Here is a 21,049-nt window from a genome sequence, read left to right on the forward strand (position 1 = left end):
GATTCCTGTCTTTGTTGTCACTATTATTGCTGTCAAGCTGGCTCCAATTCATGTTGACATGTGTGAAACAGAACTAAATGCTACCAGGCCCAACTCCATCTCCGTGATGACTGGCAGGTTTGCACTGACTGCTGTGGTTATTGGGTCAATCTATAGCATCGTGGACCTTCCATGCCTTCATCTATACTCTTTGTTACCCAACATTCTGCTTCAGTCTAGGGACTGATCTTTTTTGACGACTTGTCCAAAGTAATCAAGACTGAGCAGTTGCCATTCTCACTTCTGAGGAGCATTTTGACCACATTTCTTCTGTGGCTAATTTTCTGTCCCACTGCTCTATAATCTGAGTCTAACTAGGCCCATGATTTGGCCCCTGTACTGGCTGAGGGAGGGGAACTACAAGGTGTCCTAGACCAGTGATACTCAAAGAGGAGATGAGCTCAGGATAGAACTTGCTTTATTTGAAGTAATCTTTATCTCAATGCAAGTTCCAAGGGAAACATCTTTGCCTTAAGATCATGTTCTCCTAAGTACCTACAACTTTTCTTTCATACAAGATTAATCTATATGTTTGTTTGGATTTACTTATGGATACACATGAAGATTAAAGGGGAAAGCTTTCATTTTGTCATTCTGGAAAAAATGCCATTAACATTTGTTTGTAACCACACAATAAAAGCAGGGTTCATCTGCTTACTTAACCTGTCTTTTGTATTTAATAACATATCGTTGTTCTGTTCTGTTAAATTGGAATTAACCCAGAGTGGACCCTCCAATGGGTTTTCAGAGGCAGGCAGGAGACTGTCCATCTTTCTCCTGCAGAGCAGTTGGGAGGTCTGAACCGAAGTCTTTGGGTTGGCAGCACAACTCCTTACCATGAAGCCACCAGAGTTCCCTAGTAATACACTAAACAGATTTTAAGCCAAATTGAGACCTAGAACATCCTTTTTAATGGCTGCTGTGATGCAGTGAGGTAACAGTCCTTCTAGCCTTAAGCTCTGGTGGCCAAGCGGATTGGCGGTGCAGTCTGAAATCTGCCAGGTGCTCTAGAGAGAAAGGTGGACAATCACCTGTCGTATGATACACAATTTCTGATAACGCACTGGAGGGTCAGCTATGGGTCAGTTCCCACCAGGTGGCAATGAGTCCTGCATCCAACCACAGTTCTCCACTGCGTGAGACAGTAACCATATTCTCTGTCAGTAGTTGTGGTCCCCTTTAAGAGGGAGTTCTCTGTTATGTTAATGATGCAACAGTGGGTAGGATGCACCTTGAGTCCCTCTGTTACTAGTGAGTATGACTCAAATCACCAGTCTTAGTTTCCCAAGGGGTGTGGTGTGCACATGATATATAGTAAGAACACTCTGGGAAGGTTTGCTTTCTTGTTCTGGATCCTGCTTCTGATTCATCTTTGTCTGACCTCTGGTCTATTAGCTGACCTAACTCACCAGTCACTCCCACAGTCTTGTGAGCAGCCTTGTGAGCTGTGGGCCTGTAGATTTGGGTTCATCAGCTAGTGCGGGCACATGGATTAGGAGAACCTTTCAGACTGAAGTTCTACAGTGATATCAGCCATTTCCCTGACAGTTTGTGAGTTGTATGAGACACTGCCTCAGCCAAGATCAAAGACCAAGATGGGAAGAAGGGCACTGAGGGGAGGAGGACGAGATGATGTTGGGATGATGGAGTGATAGAGTGGTTTGGAAAAGTTAGACATCTGGGACATCTTTGGCCTCTATATCATATGAACCAGCTTTGTGTTGATGCTTCTAAATTAAAAAATTATTCATGTAGCTACTAATATTCTATCAAGTGGGTAGATTACAATTTGTTGTTGTTGTTGTTGTTGTTAAGTGCCTTTGAGTCGCAGGCGACTCATTGTGACCCTATGAAGGAGAGTCCTCGACGCTTGGGTGCCTTCCTCCTCTCTCCAGGTTCATAGGGTTTCCAGAGGCAAGCTATTATGGAAGTGGATGCCATTCCTCCTTCCACGCCTAGATTACAATTTAGTTTCCCAATTCTATAATAGTAGAGAAGGAGTCTGGTGGCCTAGTGGTAAGGAGAGGCACTGACAACCCAAAGGTAGGCAATTTTGGGGGAAAAAGATGAGTAATCTCCTCCTGTGACATTTACTGCCTCTGAAAACCCTCTGGAGTCAGTTATGAGTCAAACCCAGTGTGATGGCCACCACAACATACTAATACATATCTGGGGTGATTATAAGTGACTCTTATGATTTCTTTTGAGAAGTACTTTAATACTCATTTTCTAATACTATTTTTCTGAGCTATCTGAAGATTTCCTCCGGTTCAGCTTAAAACAGCAAGAGTTTAATTGGATATATCCCTTTTAGGATACACAATTTTGGATAATGATAAAATCTTAGAGCAGTAAGATCCTCCTGGCTGTTGGTTTCAGAAGCTGGGAGATGTTTATCAAGGGCACTCTGAAACTCTCTTACAACTTGCCAGCACAATCTACTTATTTTATTATTTTGCTCATAACTCCTTAATTTAGGATTTAGCTTGGCTCTTGTATGTTCCTCTGCTATCAGACTTTATATAAAGAAATTAAACCCTGCAAAGCAATCAAAGAGAACATACAGAATCTAGATTTCTTTTTTTTTTAAAAAAAGACTTGAATGAATTGGTTTTAAGCATTTTTTAAAATGTGATTTGAGTGAAAGTTTACCATGTCTATTGCTTTTATTCATTCAATCACTCATAAAACATTTTGTTTTATAACCTTACTTACAATACTATTTGATCGTCTATTTATTCTGTATTGTCTTTCCCTTCCCCCCATCTTATTAAGTGTCTATGATTTGTTTATTAATTTTTATTCCCTCTCCCTCTCTTTCCTCCCTAGGAATCCTACAAGAATGATTCTATGGGGAGTGCAGCAGTGGCCTCAGCGATACAGGCAGGAGTTCATCAGTGCACAGGCCTAAACTGGGAAGAAGATGGTCATTAAAGTGAAGACCCTGACCACAAAGGAGATAGAAACTGACACTGAACCCACAGACAAGGAGCAAAGCAAGGAGCGTGTGGAAGAAAAAGAGGAAATCCTCCCACAGCAGCAACGACTCATCTACAGTGGCAAACTGATGAGTGATAAGACAGCAGCTGATTACAAGATCCTAGGTGGTTCAGTCCTCTACCTTGTACTGGCTCTGAGAGGAGGAGGTGGCCTTAGGCAGTGATGGACCCTCCCTCCATTTTACTCTTTACTCTGTCAATTATAATGAGGCATCATATAGCCTCTCCTTCTCTGGGAGCCTAGAGTCACTGTCCCCTTCCCTGGATGCCCAGTCTTGTGCATCTACTGTTGGGAGACTAAAAGGACCCCAGAATGCAATGTGCCTGGCCCAAAAGGCTCTTGCTAATTGATGGGTTTTAGTTGCTCCCTTCTAAAGGCTATGCCCCTGGTTGTCAATAAAGTATTTCCTTAAGAAAAGAAAAAAAAAAGATTCTATATGTGTGCAAAACTTTCTTTAGAGTTTTATAATATTGGTCTTACATAGTATTTGTCCTTTTGTGACTGGCTTATTGTACCTAGCATACTGTCTCCAATGGCAATAGGATTTTGGCTTTATAGCATGTTAATGCATAAAGACCTGTGGTAAAGTTTTATGCTTCTGAAACCAAGGACACAAACAGGTGCAAAGATTGCTGCATGTTATTTAGCTAATTTCATTAACCCTCTCCTGCATAACTGCTTCTCTAAGCCACAGAGACTCTCCAAGAATGTAGGTTTTGCCCCAGGACCCCAAAATAATAGAAACCACTGGCCTCAGGGAGGCCTCAGAGGTTACTTTGTCTAATGGACCCAAACACAGTCCCTGACCAGATGCCTGTGAATTCACCTGGCAAACTTGTTAAGCGTGCATTCCTGGGCCTACTCTACATCTCTGGGGGACAGGACTCAGCTAGGAAGCCTTTTTAAACACTCCTGAAGGGAACCCTTACTCAGTGCTGATGGCAACAGAACATGGTAAAGTCACTTAGAAAATAATTTGGCAACCTCTTGAAAAGTTAAACATAAATTGGCCATATGACTCAGCAATTCCACTCTCCGGAATCTATCCAAGAGAAATAAAAGCATCTATCTGCACAAAGACTTGCACTCAAATGCTCTCTGAACTGTTACTCAGCGGAGCGAAAATGCTGGAAACGATCCAACTGCCCATGAGAAGATAAAGCGTGAAGAGATAGACAAACCATATCTGTACAGTGGTACTATTTAGCAATAAAGACTACTGCGCCACGCCACCCTGTGAACGAACCTCAAAAACCAGACGCAAACGAGAGAAGCCAGCCGCAAGAGACCACATCTCATATTATTTGATTTACATGAAATCCCCCAAAAAGGCAGAAAGCAGATAGATTCTGGTTTCCTAAAGCAGGGGCTGGAAATGGAGATTAGCAATAAATGGGCATACAGAATATTACTGGGGTGACCAAAATGTTCTCAAACTGCTCTACGGGGATGGTTGCACAACTTGGTAAATGTACTGAAAACTACTGCATTGTATAATTGAAATTAATTACTTATATGGCATGTAAAATCTGCCTTAGTTAAGCAGTGTTTTTGTTTGGGGGTCCCCCCCTTTTTTTTTATTGGTTTGCTTACAAAGTTCGGTATACATTGCTTTTCACACTCTTCTTCATTCACACTGTTTCCTACAATCATTCTCATGTATCAAGTTTAGAAACACCCCCCCCCCGCCCTTCACCCCCCAGTGATTTGAACCAGGAGGTTTGGGAACCACTGAATCCCTATGTGCTTTTCTCACAATGAAGGAGGTGAAAGCCAGAAAGGAAAATGATTCACCAGGGGTCACAACGTGAGTTTATACAGAGCCAGGACACCTCTGATCTGTGTCCCAGCAAAAGGAAACAGGAGGCTGGGTGACAACCTGGGGAAATTATCCAATGGGAATAGCTAACCTCAGTGAGTCAATCCCCACTAACATCCCTGTCCCCTAAACGGCAGGAAGCGAGCTTGTTTTGCTTAAAAGGTCCAGAGAAGGGGCTCAGGAAGCAGCTGTTGGGCAGAAGGGCCATGGGTTTGGAGTCAGGAGACCTGGGTTTAAACCCTAGCCTTGTGAGTCCATGATGACCCAGGGCAAGTCATTTTGCTTCTTTGAATTGCATCACGTTCACCTGTAAATGGAACTGGTCACTTCACTCTCCCAGAACCACTGTGAGACCAGTAAAAAAAAAAAAATTTAAAAAAGATGTTAACTAATCCAGGCCAGGGATACTTACAGATGTTTTCCTTTGAGCTGTATCTGAAACCACAGATATACAGCTCAATGCGCTTATCCACATGCCACAACTAGAGTATCTCTTCCAGCCTCGAAGACATCCTGTGCCCTTTCCATGTTCCCTGACACAGTCACCACTAACCCACCCCCATCCTGTCCCCAACCTTGGTTTGATCCAATTTCCCCAGATGTCATCAACTTCATAAAAGTATAGACAACTCTGGGCATATTGCCAGGAGGGACCAGTCTTTGGAGAAGGACCCCATGCTTGGAACGATGGAGTGACAGAACAAGAGAGGAAGATCCTGGAAGAGATGAACACAGTAACTGGGGTTACGGGAGTAGGGGTGTCAGAGACAGTGAGGCTGGCTCATAGGCCAGGCTGCAGAGCTACTGTGCATACATCGGTCACTATGATTTCCAAGCCACCTGACAGCACATGGCAACAACAACAGCCACTTTTTTCACGTCTGTGCTGATCTACTCCTAGTCCTGATCCTCAGTCTCTGTTTTTGAAAGGAAATAGCCACTCACTTCAATTGCACACCTTTTCATCCACTCTGATTTGAAGCCAGAGAAAGTCTCCAACAGTTGAAGTGCTCCCCTGCTTACAAAATCTTCGCTGCTTTCTTTCATAAGTTAAAGAGTTCTCGCAGTGTGTTATATACATTGCCCTACTAACCATAAAGACAGTGGCTGGAATCCACCAGCTGTGCTACCCAAGAATGGCTCCTCCAGTAAAGATTTATGGCCTTGTAAGCCCAACAGTGGATCACAACAAGTCAGAACCAACTGGCTGGTAATGGGGCTTTCATAAAGTTAAAATCTTCAGCTTAAAAAAAAAAAAAAGACAAATAAAGGTAGAGACAGGTATGTATCTTTTTATAGATCATAGAGCCCCAGTTTAGGAACAAGATATATTTTAAAAAACAACCAACATCATAGTGGCCACTGATGCATCAAATACTGGTTTGGGTGTGGTGTTATTACAAGATCAAGGGAATGTAAAACATCCTGTAAAATATCTCTGTAGCACATCTTTGCCAAGGGAAAGAAATCTGTCTTCTATCTAAGAGGAATGCTTGGTAATTGTTTGGGCCTTGGAGAAACTCAGGCCATACGTCTGACGCCAGGCGTTTACATGATGGACTAATCATACAGCCCTGATGTGGATACAGACAGTGAGGAAACTGGAGGGGAGAGCTCCAGAGCTGGTCACAGCAGCTTCGCGACACTTCCAGGGAGGCCTGCAGCCTGTGCTGGGGAGAGCGAACACTGAGGCCAAGGCACCTGGAAAAAGTGACAATCTGGACCCATCTACCATCTCGTTGGATCCTTGAGCTTTCAGTTTGTACAATTAGTTAAGAACAGTAAGAGGGTAGAAGCAGATGTTAAGAGAAAGTTTATTGGATTAGGCTGGGTGTTTGTCCTGTGAGGTCCAAGGGAAGCCTGATGGCTTTGAGGAACCTGTCTGTATCCTTCACCAGGTAACTCCTAGACATGACAAGGAGCCTTTCTGAAAGCAAGGGCACTGGGGATGGATGAGAAGATAAAAGGAACAGAAGCTCACTACTCCTGACAGAAAGTGGGCTAAGGTGGGGAGAGAGAAAGCATTTAGTTCAGGGAGGTGTTAAAGACTTGTTGAAAAATGTCATTTTAAGCAGCAACAAAGGATAAATGAGAACAAAAGAAGTGAGAAGTAGAAAAGGAACAGCGGAGGGAAAACAAGAAGACAAGCAAAAAGTCAGACAATAAATGTCCAATGAAGGGGCACAAAATACACAGCACAGGAGTGGCAAATGGCCCTTGCACTGGGATTCCCAGTGGCTCCACAATCTTCCCATCACTGTTCCCCCAGGCAGCCAGTGAGGGGAACTGCACGTTTCTCTAGACTTACAGGCAATTAAAAGTGAAGGAGCAACTTCCTACCTTCATCTCTACTTCCTCCCAGAGCCCTCCTACAGTATTAGTAAAGGAATGAAGAGCCATCTTAACCCACAAGGATAAAGAAAGGAGAACACTTAGCATAGATCAATAGTAAGTAATTATGCAAAATACAATGTTTATGAATGACTGCCCAAAACACAATGCTATGAATGATTGCATAAGCAAATGATTTTTTTTTTTGGAGACGTCAACAAAAGATTTTAGCAAATTTGGCTAAGGAAGAAAGTGGTTAAAAAGTTGTCATAGTGTAAGTCACAGATCAAGTAATCACCACAGAAGATGCAGCTGAGAAAAAAGCTGGCCCCACAGAAACTTCTACCCTAGGAATCATGGTTATTAAGGAAGATGGAGGTGACCTGACTGAAGGAAAATAGATCTATTGGGTCCCCAGGTGCCCTCACCCACCCAATGTAGCCAGGTGAGTCCCCTCTCCAAGCAAGCAAAGGTGTATTTTCTGGAGGAATTTGAGAGAAACTGCCTGGGGTAGCAGGCTTAGTGGAGGGAGCAGGAATAAGGGGGGAGGGGTCCTCAGAAGACACGTGTCCACCTCCCCAGGCAGGACATTAAAGGATTCTTCTCTGGAGAAACTGAATGGTCTCAGACAAAAGACATCCATAGGATGATGTAAGTGGGTGAGGTTCCAACAGAAAGGCCAGATCAAAAAAGCTTTCTCTTCATCGAAAGCTCATCAGCCAACTAGAATACCTCACCCATACAAGTAAAGTTTGCAGTATGCTTTTTAATACTTCACTCTCAAATGTGAATACTGGCTGAAGGTCAAAAGACCAGTTTGTGGAAAACCTCTGATATAAAAGACAGGAAAGGGGGGGGGGGAATTCCAAATGAAATAGAACTCTTGGAGAGAGGGAAGGATGATGCAGAGAGACTAAGAAAAACTGTAAAGAGCCTATTGTTTGTTGTTATTATGTGCCGTCAAGTCGCTTGCGAGTCATAGTGACCCTATGTACAACAGCCCTAAACTCTGCCCTGTCCTGTGCCAATCGCACTGTCTCGAAAAAAAAAGCCTATTAAATCTTAGAAAAGTATTCTATTAAAATATGTTCCTCAAATAAAGATAATCAGAAAGCAAGAAAAAGTTCTTATAAATGATATGATCTTAAATATTATAAATTTCCAATTGAGAATTAAGGCAATAATTGAAGCACAGTGAGCTGCACTGTGTTTTTCACAGCCCCAATGCTGTGCTTTTCAGGCAGTTCAAATCCACCAATGGCTCCTCGAGTTTTGATTCATGGTCTTGAAAACTCAATGAAGGTTCATTGGAGCTGGAAGTGATTCAACAGCAGAGAGTTTGAGCTTGAGTTTTGAACTTTTCCTTCAAAAATTCATGAAAGACATGCTTCAGCCAAATAAGACAATAAACTAAGAAAGCAGAAGATTCCAGAAGTGGAAACAGGGCCATCAGAATAAAGGATACGAGTCTAGAATACACTGATACTAGAATCAATACAACCAATTGGGGCGGAAGCAAGAGCATAGCGGGCTGAGGCTGGGAGGTCTCCAAGAGAAGGCAATACTCAAATAGTAGGTTCTTTTATATGTTTGAGGACTTGGGAAAATTGGTAGGTTTCTACCGATTTTGAAAGATATTTTGATTTATTTAGAGACAATTATGATAGCATATGACAAAGCTGTAGTGAACAGTATTTTTAGTCACAAAAATGTAAACAATGACTATTTTAAAGTTATGGTAGAACTGCAAGGGAGAGAAAGTGAAGCCAGGTGGGATCTTAATGTAAGAGTGCAAAATCCACATTTATCTTGCAAGAGCTCAATAAGGCATATCCCACATGGATAAGTCACAGTGTCTAACAATGTGGAGGCAAATGCCAGAAGAAACAGCTAAAGAATCTGAAGATCATTGCTATTGGAGGGTGGGGTTGGTGCCTATGGGATAACTGTTTTCCATAATAAGCCTTTTAGGACTACTCTGATTTTTAAGTTATATACACATTCTCATACATAAAAAAGTTGATTTAAAAAAGGAAAAAAGACACAACACAGATTTTTCAAGAGAGCAATATGATTATACATAAAATTATAGTTAAAAAGAAATGGATTGGTGTTAGCAGAAAATAGAAACCTACTTGTGCCTTTAGAATGCGATGACAAGGTTACTCAGTTGTAACTAGCAGCTTTTATACAGCTAAGTGTTTATGGGTTATAACAAAACTATAAAGTTAATTTATATGCTATGACCACAGTTAGTATTTACACTTCAAGTCTTTTTTAGGGCACACTGGGGGCACAATCCCAAAGATTGAGTTTCTCTGGTGCAACTAGCCGCCATTCCTCAGGAGAAAGATGGAAGTCTCTTCCTGTGCAATTTACAGCTTTGAAAACCTCTGGAAGATCAGCTATGAGGCAATTCCAACTCCATAGTAATGAGAAAAAGAGAGAAGCATTTTAAAAATAACCCGCTCATTGCCATCAAGTTGGAAGTGACTCATCGTTGACCTTCCATTGGGTTTCTAAGGCTGTAAATCGTATGAAAGGAGATTGCCCATCTTTCTCCTGTGGAGCTGCTGGTGGATTCAAACCCTCGGAGAGGTGTGGCCTTTGAGTTAGCATAGCAACTTCCTATATATTCTATGTCACCAGAGCGTGCTCTTCTCAGGAATCCAAAACCTGAAGGGAATATTTTTACTATGCATTAAACCTTCCCTTTGGTAGCAAGATAGTTTTGTGTTTGTTTTTCTAAGCAAGATAATTTTGCAAAAGTTAGATGTTACTACATGCAAGTTCATTTTTAAAAGCAACCCAGTAAGTTATCATGGAAAACACAAGTAGAAAGTGATGTCCCAAACCCAAATGCCATCAAGTCTGTTCTCCCTCATGGTTCCCCTAGTAACAGTACAACTGCCCAGTGGGATGATGTCAATATTTATGGAAGAGCACAACCACACCATCTTTCTTCCAGAGCAGCTGGTGAGTGTAAACCACTAGCCTTCTATTTAGAGCCAAATGCTTTAACTACAGTGGCTTGTGCCACTCTAAGAAAAATGTTTTCAAAGAAAATGTAAATGACTTACAGTGAAAACGTGTGCGTTTCAATAAATTTCCAGTGGAAGAATTGATTTCTTTGAAATGTGGTGTTGGAGAAGAGAACCTAATACCCTTGCTGTTAGTTTGCTGTTGTTAGGTGCCGTTGAGTCAAGTACAACTCAAAGCGATCCTATGAATGACAGATCCGAACCCTGTCCTATCCTGTGTCATCTTCACACTTCCTGACACACTCTAAGGCATTGTGGCAGTCACTGTGTCAATCCACCTGGTCAAGGGTCTTCCTCTCCTTCTCTGACCCTCTACCCTTCCCAGCATCATGTGCCTCTCCAAGGAATAGTCCCATCTAGCAACATGCCCAAGTATGTAAGGTAAAGTCTCATCATTCTTGCCTCCAAAGAGCACTCCAACTCTACCCACTCCAACATATATTTGCTCTTTTGTCCATCCATGGCATGTTCAGTGCTCTTCTCCAATACTACAGCTCAAAGGTGTCAATTCTCCTTCTGTCATCCTTATTCATTGTCCAGCTCTCAGATGCATAGTAAATAATCAGAAAAACTATGGCCTGAATCAGATGCACCTTAGTCCTCAAACTGACATCATTACTCCTCAATAATTTGGAGAGGTCCTTAACTACAGATTTTCACAGTGCAATGCATCTCCTTATTTTCAGATTGCTGGTATCAACAGTATTTAACTGTGGATCCAAGTAAAATGAAGCTGTTCTTAGTTTCAATCTCTTCTCCATCCATCATTTTGCCGCCTATTGGTCTAGTGGTAAGAATCTTTGTTTTCTTGACATTGAGACACAATCCATACTAAAGGGTGCATTCCTTGATCTTCTGCAATAAGTGCTTCATTCAAGTCCTCCTCATGTTCAATAAGCAAGGTGGTGTCATCTGCATAACACAGCTTATTGATGAGTCTCCCTCCAATCCTAATGCCACATTCCTCTTCATAGAGTTCAGCTTCTTAAATAACTTGCTCAGCATATAGATTAAATAGGTATGGAGAGAGAACACAACCCTGACACTCTACTGGTGCAGGTCTAGGTTTCACATGAGCACAATTAATTGCTCTGGACTCCCATTCTTCTCAATGTCAGCCACAACTTATTATTATCTTTCTCTTTCTTCTGAACACCCTATGGACTGTCAAAAGAACAAACAAGTCAGTCTTGGAGGAAGTGCACACAAGGTGCTCCTTAGAAATAAGGGCTGTGAAACCTCATTTCGCACACTTAGGGCACTTTTTCTGAAGAAGTCAGTCCTTGGAAAAAGATATCATGCTAGGAAAGGTAGAAGGCCAGTAAAAGAGAAGAAGGCCCTCAACAAGACAGACTGACACAGTGAATACAGCAATGGGCTTGAACATGTAAGAGATTGTGATGACCAGGATAGGGCAAGGTTGAAGTTTATTGCTGTAAGTGTTGCTATGAGTTGTAGTTGATTAACTGGAACACTAACAACATCAACAACAAACATTCCTCAAAGTCCCTGAGTGGCGCCAACAGTTAACCCACTTACTTGACTGGCAAACTTAAAGGTTGGAGGCTTGAGTCCACCCATACTCACCTCAGAAGAAAACTGTGGCATCTACTATTGAAAAGTCAGCCCTTCCTATTGTAATGGTGCATGGAGAGCATGATTTCTCTCCTAACACAGGTGACATCACCAAGAGTTGGGACTGACTCATTTGTGGGGCACATGTTTTTTTTCAAGTGTCCTCTGGAATCCCATGTGGATTTGCTTTGGAGGAAAAAGACAGGTGAGAAGAGATCCAGCCCACGGAGAGACATGCTCTCATTTCACTCGTCACCAGCACCATCACCTCATTCTGGATGGCAGGGGAGGGAGGGGTTATCCTGGAAAGAGAGGAAAATGAATCCCATCCATGCCTTCCTAGCCAAGGAGAAGCACATCCTGTGAGGCAGGAAAGGGGTGATTCCAAAACAAGCTGAAAGGTGCCAGAAATACTTGGAAAGTAGCTCATAATGATACATTTATATAATGGAAAACCTCTAAATAGGTACCTATTTTCTGGGTCTAACAGGTAACCGAGTACTAGGTCTACTTATATTCACAATAGTCATGTAGCAGTTGTCCAAGTTGTTTCTTTGAAACTTAGACCACAAGAGAAAACTCACAAGGTATTAGTCAATCATTAGGAGTAAAACTTTGATACATGCTATGGCATGAATGAGCCTTTATGCTGAGCAATGTCAGTCAGTCACTACAAGACAAATACTGTATGGGCCCATGGATATGAAATGCCTCCCACAGGCAAATGCACAAACCAATGCACTTACCAGAGGGCTAGGAGTAGGGAAGGTTGTGTTTGAGGTGATTAAACACTTGGGAATCAATAAAAGGGATGGTTGCACAGCATGATAAATATCACTGAATTTTACACTTAAAAATGGAAAGGGCGTTTTTTCTTTTTTAGAAATGGAAGCTTTTTTTTTATTTTTGCTTTTATTTTAGGAAATAAAACATTTTTGAGAGAAGGAATGTACAAAGGAATGTCCCTGATATGTAGCGTATTCAGGGTTCCCTGGAGCAGAGCTACTATTTTATCCAAGAGTGAGGAGAAAGGGAAGCAAAGGCAAAGAAGGAGACAAAAGAAACACGAGGTGTTTCCAAGCTGGTCCCTGCTTAGCGTCCAGTGCAGCTAAGCACAGGGACCATACTCCTTGAGGCAGTCAGAAGCGCTGTGTTTTTCAGAGGAAGAAGAGAGACTACTTTATCCATTAATTCTCATTTCCCATCTACTGGAGGTGTTACCTCCCTGCCCCTGAATTGCACAGACATGCTCCAGTCTGTGGAGCCTCACCCCTCAGAGTCCACACAGAAGCTCTACGGCGGCCAGTGAAAAGACGGGAGCTGTTGGATTATAATAAAATGTTAATGATGGCATCATTCAAGGTCTACAGGAAATTATGGCAACTGGGTGGGAGGGAGGATGACAAAACCAGAGACTAAGACTCTAGACTTAGGTGCAGCTGAGAGGATCCGAGGTGGCACTTATATGATGTCTAAGGTTTGATTCAAACCTCAGTTCAAAATGCTGGGCTACTTCCCTGAAAGAGAAACGGCTTTATTTAAAAAAAAAAAAAAAAAATAGTTTCATGCTGTTGACATTTATTCACTGGAAGGTTTTTGGTGTTTTGGGGTTCCTCCCTCCCTCCCTCTCTCTCTTTCTCTGTCTCTCTCTCTCCTTGTGTAGAAATCTGCTGCACAAGACTGCCTATCCTTGGGAATTCAAGCATCACAATGTACATAGATGCTACGTCAAGTACAAAGTGGATGCTGATTAATAAGACTGTGACGTTTACTAAATGTATCAAATCCTTTAACTTGAGGGGATCTTTTCCTTATGTTGTTGTTAGGTTTCTGAGTTTTTCCTATTCTCCACCCTCACAATCTCCCCTGTGCTCACGCCCATTGTTGTGGTCACTGCACCAATCCCTCTTGTTGGGGGCCTTCTTCTCCTTTGCGGACCCTCCACCTTTCTGAGCATGACATCCTTCTCCGCAGACTGGCCTATTCTGATACCATGCTCAGTGTATGTGAGATGAAGTCTCACAATTCATGCTTCTAGGGTGCACTCTGGCTACCTTTCCTCTAAGACAGATTTGTTTGTTCTTTTGGCAACAGACAGTATATTTAATAATCTTTGCCAAACATCACAATTCAATGGCATCAATTCTTCTTTGGTCTTCCTTAATCATTGGCTAACTTTTATATGGAAATTAAGGAACTGAAAACAGGGTGGAATGAGTCAAAAGCACCTTAGTCTTTAAGCTGACATCCTTGCTTTTTAGCATTTTAAAGAGGTTCTAGCAGACTTGTCCATTGGTGCACCATTTACCATTTGTTATTTGTGGATCCAAGTAAAATAAAATAATTGACATCAATCTTGCATTATGGATATAATGAATATGCAGGTTATTCTCTGTCTGCCTTCTAGATCCATTCTCTGACTGCATTTGCCTCCTCTCATCAGAGGAGTCCCTGGGCTGAAATAAATAAGTGTTCAGCTACCAAATGAAAAGTTGGAGATTGAACGTCACTCAGGGGAAACTGTAGATGAAAAGTCAGGCAATCTACTACTGAAATATCATAGCAGCTGAAAACCCTGCAGTGCATAGGTCTACCCAAACACATCATGAATTGCAATTGACTTAACAGCAACTGGTAAAGTAAGCCTTTGATCTCTGACTTTCAGGTGGATTATCAGATGAAAAAGAGGTAAAAGAATTCAGAGTATTTATTTTGACTCACCATCCCCACCCTCTCCCGACCTTTTGACTCTAGCAGATCACTGGATACCTCTGGACCTCAGTTTCCTCAATCTTTGCAACAAGAGGAGTTAATCAGATAATCTCTAGGGCGGTTTACAGTTCCTGACTCATGTTTTCATTTCTTGAACCCTCAGAAAGAAACATCGTCTACTTTTGCCAAATCAAACAGACATGAATTCCAAGCTGATGTGTCCTCATTGCAGTTAGGATGCTATCTCTCAAAAAAAAATGGGTAGAAAATGACAGGATAGGAAAGTTTCCGATTTAACTTTAACTCTTCCCACATCGTTTAACATCTTACTTGTTTCATTTGTTGTAAACTAGGCTGTCTGTGGTATGAAATACGACCTGGTGCACTTCGTATATAGATGGTTTTGTATTTATAAAGCATACAGCATATATAGTAGAAAGCTATCCACATAGGAAATGGATGTGATGACTTCCCAAATTTCCCCTCCCCAAGCTGACTGTTTAGAATTAGCCCTCAGCCTTCAAAACCATTCCTTTTAAGCATAAAAGATTAGAAAGTTCTCCTTCAATATAACATCCCCTAACATGGAGTTGTTGTGTGCCAACATGGAGTATCAACCCAACAAAGCACCCCAGCCTCAACACCCCAGAACATCAAAAGCAGAACAGGAAGCTTCTAAAATATGCAAGTTCTTTCTCTTGTCATCGAACTACACAGTGGCCCTTGACTGCAATGTGGCTGGGGGTTTGTCTCCTTTCCAAAAACGTGTAAGATGGTTTTTTTGCAAGTTATTATTTGTCTTCCTAGAAGCTATTTTTAAAGCCTCTATCTAGTTTTAAAATCCTCTAGCGAAGGGCTTTTCCCAGGAATGTTTTCTTATTTCTCTTCACCATGTGAAGTTTGATTGTTATTTTGGGTAGTGTCTGGAACAGCTTTGGATATAAACCATCTACACATAAAAATATATTCACACATATCAAAGAGGAATGTAAGAACATTAATATTATCCCATAATGCATAGTGTAGATATAACAAGGGGTATAAACCTAAATCTGTACGTTTATATAAAAGCACTATGGGATAACAAGAGTATTATTTTCAGTTTTCCTTGGATGTTGTTACAAGTTTCTATATATTTAATATTAACACACTATTCTGTAGAATGATGAACTCTCTTCCATTTCCTTCTGTAAACACAAGCGTCTAATGCAGCCATATTCAGCTACCCAAGGGCTACTAGTAACTGTCTTTCCTGAATTTTTCATTTTCTTTGGTACATCTTCCAGAAAGTCTTCATTTGTGTTGTTAATTTACTTGCAAATATGACTTGAATCAAAACACCGTACATCTGCAACAGGAGTATGAATCCCTGAGGATGATGAGCACTTGTTGGAAGTCTGAAGTGTAAACACCACAGGACTGAAGATATCAAAGACAATAAGTAAAATGCACAGTAATCTAAAGCCACTCAGCATTCCTGTGAAACTTCCTGAACATATGATAATGTTAACAATAACAACAAGTATAATAGCATGACCTCCAAACTCAACTTGTATTAAGCTCCCTAAAATCCATCTTTGGCCAGAGAGCATGGTGCTGTGTACGCGGGAGTTGTGTTGTGTTGTGTTGTGGCGGTCTCTGGAGAGGAGCGACTCTGCCTCCAGGAGCCAGGGAAGCCACGCTTGGCCTTGGGTTGAAGGCAGCAGCGGCTTCAAGCCCCAAGGGAGAAGAAGAGGAGAGAGGAGAGGCTATAATCACTCAGGTTTGCCCCATCCAGGGTGGCTGTGATCCTGCTGCCCTCGGGCCAGTCTTTCATTATTTTTGTTCAGACATTCCTCTAGGTCGTATAGCCCTGGTGTACAAGTTGCCGTCCAGAGGTCACTTGTGGTTGCTGTGAGACTGAACACTGTGACAGGGATGTGTCAAATGTGTTAGTGGTTGGCTACCCAAATACGGACTGAGAGTGGGGTGGAGCTCCCTGATTAAACAAGCGTGGAAGGAGGAGTGGCATCCACTTCCATAATAGCTTGCCTCTGGAAACCCTGTGAACCTGGAGAGGGGATGAAAGACACCCAAACGTCGAGGACTCTCCTTCATAGGTCACTATGAGTTGCCTGCGACTCGATGGCACTTAACAACAACAACAAAATCCATCTAAAATGCTTAGAATGTACATGTCAAATAAAGATTTACCACTGTGGAGATGCAATCAGGACTAAATCCAGATAGAAAGAGGGGTGTGTGTGTGTGTGTGTGTGTGTAAATGAGTGCACTATTAGCCTGAGGTGGCCCCCATCTTTCTCTCAGAGTGGCAAGTAGATTCTAACTTCTGATCTTTAGGTTAGCATTCCAACATGCAATACACTATGCCACCAGGGATCCTTAGAATGATGCTAAACTAAATTCAACCAACTCATAGAGATACTCTGTTGAGTTTCACAGGCTGTACATCTTTACAAGAGGAGCCAGACCATCTTTCCTTCTAGGAGTGCTTAGTGAATTTGAACCACTGACCTTTCAGCTATCAGCATGATTCATTACCCATCATGCCACCATTATTCCTCAGAATGGTACCAGCAGGTGAAAGCGTAGATTTGACAGACAAACATTGAGAACAGCAGTCTGAATGGAAACTAGTGAATGTGCCTACTACTTCTGTAGATCAATTAAAAAGTCAAACACTTTTAAAAAGAAAAAAACAATAAACCCAGGCTCACCTTTTAGAGTGGAAGCAATTAAAAAAAAAAATAAAAGGCATTGTACTCTATTACTGACTATTCTGGTTCAGTTTATGATTAATAATATTCTTAAACTTGAGTTGTTCTTACTAGTTGAGGAACACAAAACATTCTCAAAACAAGCTTAAGTACCTGGGTACTAAGGGAGCTCTGGTGGCCTAGTGGTAAGAAGCTGCACTGCAATACCAAGGGCAAGCCGTTTGAATTTGCCAGCTGCTCCTCAGGAAAAGGATGAGCAATCTCCTCTTGTGCAATTAAACTGCCTCTGGTCTGACAGTGGGAACTTGAGTACAGTTATAATATTGGGAAAGGTTTCAGCAGAGCTTCCAGACTGAGAGAGACCAGGAAGAAAGGCCTGGCAATCTTCTGAAAATTAGTCCGTGAAAGCTCAATGGTTCACAGCAGCTTAGACAGTACTTTGCTCGTTTGTACATGGAGTTGCCAAGAGTTGGGGACTGAGCCGGCAGTAGCTTATATTCCTACAGAAGAGTATAAGAAGTCAAATGATAGCACTCATATAGAAGTGCACTAAGGATTGACTAAAATATTTCATGTAAAGAAGCTCAGCATGACATCTTACACATAATAAACATTCAATAAAACTTAGCTACTATTCTTGAGTAGTGTTGAGTCAGAACCAACTCATAGCCAGCCCACTAATGGGTTCTCAGAGGCTATAAATCGCACTGAAGAAGATGGCCCATCTTTCTTCCATGGAACAGCTGGAGGATTCAAACTGCGTGCCTTTGGGTTGACAGCATAGCTTCTTACCACTAAGCCGTCAGAGCTCCCTATTGTTATTAGGTGCCATCAATTAGACGGTGACTTATAGCAACATTATGATCAACAGGTCTGAATCTTGCTCTATCCTGCTTCATCCTCATCACCTCTGTGATTCTCAAGCCCACTGTGGTAGTCACTGCATCAGTTCCTCTTGTTGAGGGTATGCTTCTCTTTCATTGACCTTCCCCAACATGATTTCTCACTCTAAGAGTAAGCAAGACAAAATTTTACCATCTAAGCCTCCAAAAAGTACTCTGCTTGCACTTTAAAAAAAAAGTTCTTGTTCTTTTGAATAGTCTATAGGCTATTTAATACTCCTCACTACCACAATTTAAAGGTATAAATTCTTCTTTAATTCTCCTTATTCATTGTCAAACTTTTAGATGCATCTCACTACCACAATTTAAAGGTATAAATTCTTCTTTAATTCTCCTTATTCATTGTCAAACTTTTAGATGCATAGAAAGCAACTGAAATTACCAAGACTTCAATCAGGCGCACCTTAGACTTTAAACTTGTATCTCTGCTCTTTAGAACTTTGGATAGGTCTCACTTTCAGCTATAACTGTACAAGTAGAAACAGAAGATCAAACACTATAGAATGGATATGGGGTCAACTACTTTTGCCCTATCCTCAATAATTTTAGACTAATTTGAGACAATAATAGAAACATATAATACACAATAAGCAATGTAAAATCATATTTAAGAAGCAGGGATGGTGGACTTGGCAAGTTCCTAGTGTTTGGTTGTACGAGCTGAATCAAGTCTCATGTAAAATTGGATTAAAAATATCTCATCTCCCTATCTCACAAGGTTATCATTCTCTTCCTTGCTGGCAAGTCAGAATCAATTCATAGCTGACACTCCATTGAGTTTCTGAGAGTGTAAATCACACTGGACACTGCTCGCCTTCCTCCTGTAGAACCACTATAGATTCTAACTGCCAGAAGAGGCTGCCTTTGAATTTGCAGCACAACCATTTATGGACTACACCACTAGAATGACAATGTTTTGGTACTTGTCGCTGTTGGGGACCATCAATTCAGTATCAATTTCTAGTGATTCTATATGATAGAGAAGAATTGTCCCCAAGGGTTTCCTAAGCTATATCTTTATTGGATGCAATCACCAGTCTCTTCTCCCTAGCAGCCACTGGATGGGTTTGACCTGCCAACTGCTATGCTGGCAGCCAGTCAAGTGCCTAACCACTGTACTACTGCAGCCGTTGTTTGGGGGCTAGAGAACGTTAAATAAGTATTCGTAAGTGCTACCATGCTCATCATTAATCACTGTAGGCTGCTCTATTAAGGGACCCAGACTGGAAAGGAAACAGAAGTTGAATCAAGACAAGATCAATGAGGAGCAATGTGGTCAGGGAAGATGTCATGGATCTGGTAAACTCTGGGTTGAGAACAGAAATGAAAGAGAACAGAAGAATATCCTGTGAAGTAAAAAAAATATGTGAGCAAGTACATGGTGGTATTTGTGTGATTAGACTGGTAGGAAGAGTGATAGGTTAGTTTTGAATATTAGAGTATGTGGTCTGTTAAAGTAAAGGGGCAGCTTAGATGTGATATTCATAGTCACTGCATGGTTCAAAATTGGGAAGGACGTACGCCAGGGATGTGTCCAGTCTCTTTTTAACCTGTATGCAGGACAGATTGTCCAGGAGGCTGGACTCTATGAGGAGAAGTGGCAGCATCAGGATAGATGGTGAAGAGATTGAGATTCTTCATAGCTTTAGTTTGCTTGGCTCCACAGTCAACAGTCTTGGCACCAGTAGCCAGGAAATTAAAAGACGTATTGCAATGGGAAAGTCTGCTGGTAGGGACCTCTCCAGAGTAATGAAGAGCAATGGTGTCTCTCTGGAGACTAAGGTGCACCTGATACAGGCCATAGTCTTTGCAATTACTTGTTATGCATCAGAGAGTTGAATAATAACTAGGAAAGATAGAAGGAGAATTGATGCCTTTGAGCTGTGGTGCTGGAGAAGAGTATTGAGGGTACCGTGGACTGCTAGGAAAACAAACAGATTCATCCTGGAGAGGGTTAAACCAGGTGGTTCCTTTGAGGCAAGGATTCTGAGGCTCCGTCTAACATACCTTGGACATGTTGTAAGGAGTGACTGGTCCTTGGAGAAGGACATCATGCTTGGTAGAGTGAAAGGACAGCGCAGGAGGGGAAGGCCCTCTATGAGGTGGAATGATTCAGTGACTAGGGTAATCGGGATGGGTGTTATCAGAGACAGTGTGATTGGCACAGGACAGAGCAAAGTTTAGCGCTGTTGTACATAGGGTCTCTATGAGTCACAAGCGACTCGACACGGCACATAACAACAACAACAACAGAGTCAAGGTGTCAATAGGCAAACAAGTGTTTCTTGTTAGAAACAGAACTGTAACAATAATATCAACTTAGCATCTGCATATAAGTGACACCTCTGCCTCTCTTGTTCTTTCTTTCTTCCAGTCTGTTGCTTTTCCTCTCATTTTCTTTCTGTCTCCTTTTCATTTATCCCTTTCTTAGGCCAAGATAAAGTTTCACAGGGATATCATAAATCAGTGAACCCATAAAACATTTCTAATCCAAGCACCAGATAAAGCAGAGTTTCTTGATATTGCTGGGCACCAGAAGTTTATATTAGATTCCAAACATTTCCTCATTTTGGACAATACACAACAGTCCAGATATAGAACCAAAAAACATCAAGATTGGGGAAACTGAACAAAAAAAAATTCCTTTAGAAATAAAACATTGCTCAGTTTGAGTTAATGCATCTCATTTATGTGATAGCCTCCCTCCAATTAATAGTATTAATACAACAGCTAAATAGTAGAGGCAATGTATAAATTAATTTACCTAATTTAGTCATCTCCAAAGCTCTGTGAGGTACAAACAACTATTTTCTCCATTGACCAGATGAGACTCTGATGTCTGTGGTCCCTGAGCAGGGAGACATCAGGGTTTTAATGGCTATTCAGCATGGTATCCTACCTCAGAGGACAAGG

The 21,049-nt window shown here is 41.6% G+C and overlaps 2 protein-coding genes across 2 annotated transcripts in view; one reads left to right on the plus strand and one right to left on the minus strand.

Annotated features, from left to right (window-relative positions):
* Window positions 1-21,049, minus strand: part of THSD4 (thrombospondin, type I, domain containing 4) — an 868,930-nt gene that overhangs the window by 639,156 nt on the left and 208,725 nt on the right. The window lies entirely within an intron of this gene.
* On the plus strand, window positions 2,963-3,202 carry LOC102871494 (NEDD8-like). Its single transcript, XM_006888338.1, has one exon. The coding sequence runs from the start codon at window positions 2,963-2,965 to the stop codon at window positions 3,200-3,202; it is 240 nt and encodes a 79-aa protein (XP_006888400.1).

The sequence above is a fragment of the Elephantulus edwardii genome, unplaced genomic scaffold, assembly GCF_000299155.1.
Source record: "Elephantulus edwardii isolate Elephantulus edwardi_28Jun2011 unplaced genomic scaffold, EleEdw1.0 scaffold00066, whole genome shotgun sequence".
In the NCBI taxonomy this organism is placed as follows: Eukaryota; Metazoa; Chordata; class Mammalia; order Macroscelidea; family Macroscelididae; genus Elephantulus; species Elephantulus edwardii.